The sequence below is a fragment of the Tupaia chinensis genome, unplaced genomic scaffold (assembly GCF_000334495.1).
Source record: "Tupaia chinensis unplaced genomic scaffold, TupChi_1.0 Scaffold149686_1, whole genome shotgun sequence".
Lineage (NCBI taxonomy): Eukaryota > Metazoa > Chordata > Mammalia > Scandentia > Tupaiidae > Tupaia > Tupaia belangeri.
Genome location: NW_006209531.1, coordinates 779,570 through 787,713, shown reverse-complemented (window position 1 = coordinate 787,713; position 8,144 = coordinate 779,570). Strand labels below are relative to the sequence as shown.

The window sequence follows — 8,144 nt, the reverse complement described above, 5'->3', positions numbered from 1 at the left end:
GAGCACACGCACCCTATAGCAAAAACCTCTAAAAAAAAAAAGAAAAAAAAAGAATTATTTAACTTTATTTATTTAATTATTTTAAAATTTGACCAGAAAGGGACAGAGCGAGAGAGAGAGAGAGAAAGTGAGAAAGCAGGCTGCTAGGTCTGGGACTTGAACCGTGGTTGGCCATTAGGAGCCCAGCACCATTAACTACCCACCACCTGCCCGGTCCTATACCACACATTAGTACAACACTATGTGTATGTAATTTACAAATAAACAAATGAATAAGTAGAGTGTATGTCTCAAGCATTTTTATATGAATTGACTCATCAAAACAATAACTAGAGAGTACTGGATTAAATAATGATAATGAAATTAAAATACATCCTTTTTTTCCTAGTAGGCACAGTGTTGGTAACCCATGAGTTTCAGTTTCCCATAAGCTATAAATAATGTCAAGGCAAAAGATATTAGGAAGCAAAAGGGAGAAATATGAGAAATAAAAACTAGATACCTTTTTTTTTTTTTTTTTTAGTTTTGCTATAGGGTACATGCCCTCACCAGAGAGAGACACAGAGAGATAGAGATTTGGGGGGAAGTGAGAAATCACCCTCCCAGGAGGTGTCAATGTTATAATCCCTTGTCCTCCAGTCCCCTCTGGGGATCTTTGATACACACACACACACCCACACACACACACACACACACACACACTCAGGCCCAGCATGATTTTCTAGCCACCGGGCAGGACTTGAACCATGCCATTAGCCATGTGGGATCCAGAGCCTTAACCTCCACACCACCTGCTGGCACAATAACGTACTCTTTAAGCCAAATCAATTTTCCCAGAAACATCATTCTTCCAATTATACATTCAAAAATTATACATTCATAAATGGCATACCTACTGAAATCATAAACCTTTGGATTCCTAGTAAGACAAATTTGATTATAACAAATTGGATCTTAAGTGGTCGGCCATGTGGGAGTCCACCTGCTGGCCCTGGAAAGTTATTTTTAGCTCTTAACATATGAACCCTAACTTATGCTCAATATATATGTGTGTGCATTTATTTTTCTTTTTTTTTTTTTCTTTTGAGAGATTTTCACTGTAGGGCGCGTGCGCTCGCCAGACAGACAGAGAGAGACATAGAGACAGAAAGCGAGAAATCACCCCCCAGGGGGGATGGTCACGCCGCAATCCCTTCTCCTCCATTCTCCTCTCGGGATCTTGGGCACGCACGCACACGCGCCCGGCGTGAGTTTTAAGCCACTGGGTCCGGGACACGAACCGCGGTCGACTACGTGGGAGTCCAGCGACATAGCCATTACGCTAACTGCTGGTTCCCTGCATTTATTTTTCTGAACCACAGCCTGACTGGCTCCAAGGTTTGTAGTTCTTTCATTCCACCAAATGCCATCATAAAGATTACTCTGGAAACAGGGCCATTGCCAAAACCAGTCTCGGGTTCCTGTGGAAAGCCATGAGCTGTCCAAGGCCAAGCAGTGCGAGGTTCCCAGCCTCTAGAGCACAAGTCTAGTGAGCCCTCCCAAAACTAGATGTATGTGTGTGTGTGGCTGTGTGTATATTCATTTATTTATATATTTATATAGATATATCAATATAAAAATAATATATATCTATGTGTATATAGTTTCATGAGTATCATCTGTAACTAGAAAATGTTGAGAAAGCACTTTGTACTATCAGAGTTTGTTATATTGGCAGATACCACTTACTTATAGCACTTACTTATTTCCTGTCTCTTTATTAGTTGAATCTTGGGATCTGCAGATGGCAAAATGGTTACATTGCTGGATTTCCACAAGACTGACTGGTTTGAGTCCCGGACCCGGTGGCTTGAAACATACTGAGCATATGTCCATACGTACCTAAAATCCCAAGAGGTGAATAGAGAAGGGATTACAGTGCAGCCATCCCACCTAGGGGGGGCAATTTCTTGCTTTCTGTCTCTCTAGCAAGCACATGTGCCCTATAGCAAAAATCTCCCCTAAGAAGAAAAAAAAAATGGATCTTAAGGCAATAACAATAAGGTTAATATAGAGAGTCTAGTAATGAAAAGAGAATATTTATCATTTGGCATTCCACTCCCTAGCCTTTTTTTCTTTAGTCTTTTCATTTTAACACCAGGGTGTGTGTGTGTGTACTTTTACTTTCCCACAGGGCCTCTGTGCTCACCAGAGAGAAAGAGGAAGAGGGAAAGTGAGAAAGCACTTCCAAGAGGTGATGGCCACACTACAATCCCTTCTCCTCCATTCTCCTCTCGGGGTTTTGGGCATGCACACATGTGCCCAGCAGGTCCGGGACTCGAACCACACTGTCACCCATGCGAGATTCAGCCGTCTTAATCTTCATGCCTCATGTCTGGCCCTAGACCAGTATGTTCATATGACTCTGCCAGTGTGTGTCCCAGAGCTCCTCTGTTATCATTGATCACTATTTATAGACTGCCTATGCTTCAGTTCCTGGAGTTTAGGCTCTCAGTAACTTTCATTTAGGTTGCTGCTTCACAGAGTCCATTGCATTTTTAGTATAGACTCATCCTTAGATTTAAAGCAAAAATCTGATCATATTCTCCTTTTGGAAAGTTACAATATGTCTCAGAGTATTTGGCCACAGTTTCATGCTGTGCTAGGTATGAACCCTGACCTGTCCTCTCTGTTCCAGGTGAATTTGGATGGCAAAGCCAGTCCTCTCTCACTCCTACAAATGGCTTCCCCAAGTGGCCTCTGTGTCTTGGTTCGCTTACCCAAGCTGATCTGTGGAGGAAAAACACTACCGAGAACGTTATTGGACATTTTGGCAGACGGCACCATTTTAAAAGTTGGCGTGGGATGTTCAGAAGATGCCAGCAAGCTTTTGCAGGATTATGGCCTTGTCGTTAGGGGGTGCCTGGACCTCCGATACCTGGCCATGCGGCAGAGGTATGGTTTGTGTGAATGCTAGAATTCCTGTAGCTTTGGGGTAAGAATTTTAGCGAGATTTGTGGGTTACTGGGAATCAATAATAAAACATTTGAAACTCTTTAGAAACCTAGGGACATGTTGTATAAGTGAAGAGACATTCCAGTTTCTGAGAAAACTTAAGCTAGACTTGATCTTTTTTTTAAAAAAAAATTTATTTAATTTTATTTAGTCATTTATTTATTTTAATTTGACCAGAGAAAGGCAGACACACAGAAAGAAGGAAAGTGAGAAAGCAAGCGACCAGGTCTGGGACATGAATCATGGTCGGTCATATGGGAGTGTCCAGAGTCTTAACCACCATACCACCTGCTGGCCCCTAAAATTGATCTTTTTAGAGGAAACATTGAACGAGTATTTCTCTTAAGTTACAAGTTATAAACTGATGGCCCTACTGGCTAAGTTAGGGCTACATGCTTTTTTTGATTTTATGATATTTTTTGAACATTTTATTTATTTATTTATTTATTTTTTAAGAGGTTTTTGCTATAGGGCATGTGTGCTTGCCAGAAAGAGACAGAGGTACAGCGAGACAGAAAGTGAGAAATCACCCCCCCAGGGGGATGGCCACACCACAATCCCTTCTCCTCCATTCTCCTCTTGGGATCTTGGGCACGCACGCACACATGCCCAGCGTGAGTTTAAGCCACCGAATCCAGAACTCGAACCATGGTCAACGACATGGGAGTCCAGTGACATAGCCATTATGCCAACTGCTGGTCCCTGAAAAATTTAGTTTAAATCTAGAAGGTTAAATGTAAAATTGATATTTCTGGTGCTGACAGGTGGCATCTTGGTTGAGGGTGCTGGATTCCCTTGTGGTTGATCATGGTTTGAGCCCGGACCTGGCAGCTTGCCTTCTCACTTTCTTTCTCTCTCTGTTCCTCTCTGGTCAAATTAAAGTAAATGAATAAAAATAAAATAAAGTTAAAATAATTCTTAAAAAAATGCAAAAAGGATATTTCTGGATTTGCTTGAAAAATTGCATTATCTGGCTACACCACGTTCCTAGTTCTAGATAGCTGCAGTTATCCAAGCAGGGTTATCACCTTTGTTTTTATTTATTTATTTACCTGAAGGGCATGTGTACTTGCTAGGGAGTACAAGGGAAAGTGAAAGTGAGAAAGCACCCTTTGTGAGGATGGCCACACTACAATCCTTTCTTTAGTCTCTTAGGATTTTGAGCATGGACACACATGCTTCTTGCATGTTTTTCAAACTGCTGGGTCCAGGACCTAAACTATGCAGTTAGCCATGTGACATCCAGATGCCTTAACCACCATGCCACCAGCTGACCTGGATTATCCCCTTTAAGTGACCATGCTATACTCAATTTGCCAGAGCGCCTACACTGCCATTGTAACCCCAGCTCATTTGAGTTTGTAAACCCTGCTTTAGATAAAAAATGATGGTAGACTTAACCCCTGTCTGGCAGAAAGAGAGATTTTTGCCTTCCAATATGGGAATCCTATGGAATTCCCTTATCCTATGGAAGTTTTGTTTTCATAATTACCTCCTCGCATATATGTATAGAACCTCATTTTTATTTTAAAAATATTTTCCAGAGGTTGTAGGCACTTGCCAAAGAGAGACAGAGAAAGAGGGAAAGTGAGAAAGCAGCCCCCATGGCGAATGGTCATGCCACAATCTCTTCTCCTCCATTTCTACATCATTTCAGGCTTTTAGGCACACAGGCACACATGCCTGAGTGTTTCTCAAGCTGCCAGGTTTAGGACTTGAACTGCATGGTTAGCTATATGAGTTCCAGCTGCCTTAACCACCAGGCCACAGACCGGCCCCAACTCCTCACTTGTAATAACATGGACCGAAAAAGTCTCTCATGCTGTTTTTATTTTTGGAGATGTTTTGCTATAGGGTGCGTACACTCACCAGAAAGAGACAGAAAGCGAGAAATCACCCCCCACGGGGGATGGCCACACTGCAATCCCTTCTCCTCCATTCTCCTCTTGAGGTTTTGGTCACACTTGCACACGCGCCTGGCGTGAGTTTAAGCCACCAGGTCCGGGACTCAAACCACGGTCGACTATATGGGAGTCCAGCGACACAGTCATTACACCATCTACTGGTCCCTCTCGTGCTGTCTTAAGTGACACTGACACAAACAGGTTGCAGGATCCTGTAAACTAAGAGAAGGCCTGATTAAAAGTCTCTGCTTATCATAATGTTTTAGTGTAGAATGTAATTTTATTTTAGTTATTAGTTTGGCTTAATAGACAAAACTTGTTTTTTGGGAGAGGTTTTTACTATAGGGCACGTGCACTTGCCAGAAAGACAGAGAGAGACAGAGAGATAGAAAACGAGAAATCCCCCCCTCTAGGAGATGGCCATGTCACAGTCCCTCACATGCGCCCGGCGTGAGTCCAAGCCACTGGGTTCTGGGACTTGAACCGCAGTCGGCTACATGGGAGTCTAGCAACATAGCCATTATGCTGACTGCTGGTCTTGCCAGTAAGTTTTTAAAATGTACAGTTTACAGGGGCCAGGAGGTGGCATGGTGATGGTTAAGGCTGCTGGACTCCCACATGGCTGACCGCGGTTTGAGTCATGAACCTGGCAACTTGCTTTCTCACTTTCCTTCTCTCTTTCTGTCTCTCTCTGATCAACTTCGTTAAAATAAAATAATGCCAATGAATAAAATTAAATGAAATGATTCTTTAAAAAAATGTACAGTCTACAAATTTTAGATGAAACTGCCTGATTTTTCATACTCCTCTAGTACTTGATATAGTTATTTTTAAAAGTCTTTGCAATCTTATAAATTATCTGTCATTTTCTTTGATGGCTAGTGAGACTGAATATTATTTATGTTTATTGGCTATTTGTAGGTCTTTTGATTTTCCTGTTCATGTCATTTGTCTGTCTTTGATACCCAATTTTATTTCTTGTAGAAACAATTTGCTCTGTAATGGGCTTAGCCTGAAGTCACTTGCTGAGACCATTTTGAACTTTCCCCTTGACAAGTCCCTTCGACTTCGCTGCAGCAACTGGGATGCTGAGAATCTTACAGAGGACCAGGTACTTCTGATCAGAGTAGTAGAAACATAGATGAGTCATTGCTTATGAGGTGTAATTGTTTTTAAAATTCTAATTCTCAAATATAAGTATTGGGTAGAGGTGCCTTAAAATAGGCTCATTATCTAGTCCACCAGTCACATTATGCTGGTTTATTTTATTTTTAGAGATTTTTGCCATAGGGTGTATGTGCTCACTGGAGAGACAGAGAGAGACAGAGAGACAAAAACTGAGAAATCATCTCTCAGGGGGAGTGATCACGCCACAATCCCCTCTTTTCCAGTCTCCTCTCAGGATTCTGGGTATGCACACACACATGCTTGACGTGAGTTTCAAGCCACCAAGTTCAGGACCCACACAGTGATCGACCATGTGGGAGTCCAGCACCTTAACCACTTTACCACCTGCTGGCCCTACAATAATGTATTAATATATGCCATTTAAATAAAAGAATTAAGTCTCCATTATATATTTTTTTGAGTCTTTACTGTATGCCAGGCATTTCAGAAAATGTGATCATTTTCCATAAGTATAAATACATAACTAAAAAAACCCCAGTGTTACAAAACTTACTGTAAGAAACATTATGTGTTTCTGCCTAACGTCAGTGATTCCTAATTCTTCCTTCTCAGAGGCAGCCAGGTATTTCTATATTACATGCATTCTCTACTCTTTTTCATTCACGCATACTGCCTTTGAACGTATTTTGGAAGATACGATTTAGTCCTCTTGCAGTGCTCCTTCCCCATCCTCTCAGGATAAATAAATCACCATTTGTATCAGGTTACTATCCAGCATCCAGTATTTATATTGATGTAATTTATAGCTGAGCCACATAGTAAACTGCAATTACTTTTTAAAATTTGTCAGGGGGTGCGTTGCTTGCCTGAGAGAGACAGAGAGATGAAGCACTCCCCATGGAGGATGGTCACACCACAATCCCTTCTCCACTTCTCCCTTATTTTGGAATTTGGGGCATGCATGCACACTTGCCTGGTGTGTTCTTCAAGCCATCAGGTCTGGGACTTGAGTTGTGCAGTCAGCCCTGTGGGATCCAGTCGTCTTAATCATCAGGCCACTGACTGGCCCACTTTTTGTGTGTGTGTGTGTAACTTTTGTTTTCCTGGGAATAATGATTAGTATTTTTATTTGCTTAGTGCTCTGTGTACCTATTCATTGTTTCAATCCTAGACTCTATAGAATTATAGATCTGCTCTTGGCTGGTTCAGCATCTCAGAAAACTTACTCATTTCCTTTTTCCCTTGGGGCCATTTCTCCTAGAGCCTTTGTCATCCTGCTCCTTTCAGGACTGATTGTACTCCAGGCCCATTGCCCAGCTCTGGAATTAGCATTTGGCACCAGCCTGGAAATTCCCTTCTCCTTTTAATAGATCCTCTGTTTTCTAAATTCTATGTTCATTTGTTCTTTTCTTTCTTGTATTGGTGGAATATATCCATAATAGCTTTTTGAGAAATAGAACATGGGAAGTTAATTTTTGATACCCTGCAGATTGCAAAGGTATTTGTTTTTCCCTTTCTCTTAATTGATAGTTTGGTTGAGTACAGTAACCAGCTAGGTTGGAAATCATTTTCCTTCAGTACTTTGAGGACAGTGCTCCTCTTCTAGCTTCCCGTCTTGATGTGTTTTTCATTCTTAAAGATCTTTTCTCAGGATGGCAGGTGGTATGATAGTTAAGGGCTCTGGACTCCCACATGGCTGACTGCAGTTCAAATCCCAGAACTGGCAGCTTCATTTCTCACTTTTCATCTCTCTCACTCTGTCCATCCTGGTCAAATTTAAATAAATAAATAAATAAAGATAAATAAAATTTTAAAAAGATTATTTTTTTAAAAAAGGTATTTTCTCAGCACCAGCAGGTGGTGTGGTGGTTAAGGCATTGGACTCTCACATGGCCGACCATGGTTCAAGTCATGGACCTGGTGGCTTGCTTTCTCACTTTCTCTTGCTCTTGCTCTTTGTCTCTCTCTGGTCAAATTAAAAAATGATAATAACAACAAATGAAATTAAATAAATTTTTAAAAAAGAGATAGGGACCAGCAGTTGGCGTAATGGCTATGTCACTGGACTCCCATGTAGTTGACCATGGTTCAAGTCCTGGACCCGGTGGCTGAAACTCA

General features: G+C 41.5%; 1 protein-coding gene across 1 annotated transcript in view; it reads left to right on the top strand.

Annotated features, from left to right (window-relative positions):
- The window catches only part of EXD2 (exonuclease 3'-5' domain containing 2), a 43,492-nt gene that overhangs the window by 17,785 nt on the left and 17,563 nt on the right, over window positions 1-8,144 (top strand). Inside the window, 2 exon segments of the mRNA XM_014585380.2 lie at window positions 2,678-2,934; window positions 5,883-6,009. Coding sequence (XP_014440866.2) covers window positions 2,678-2,934; window positions 5,883-6,009 — 384 coding nt within the window.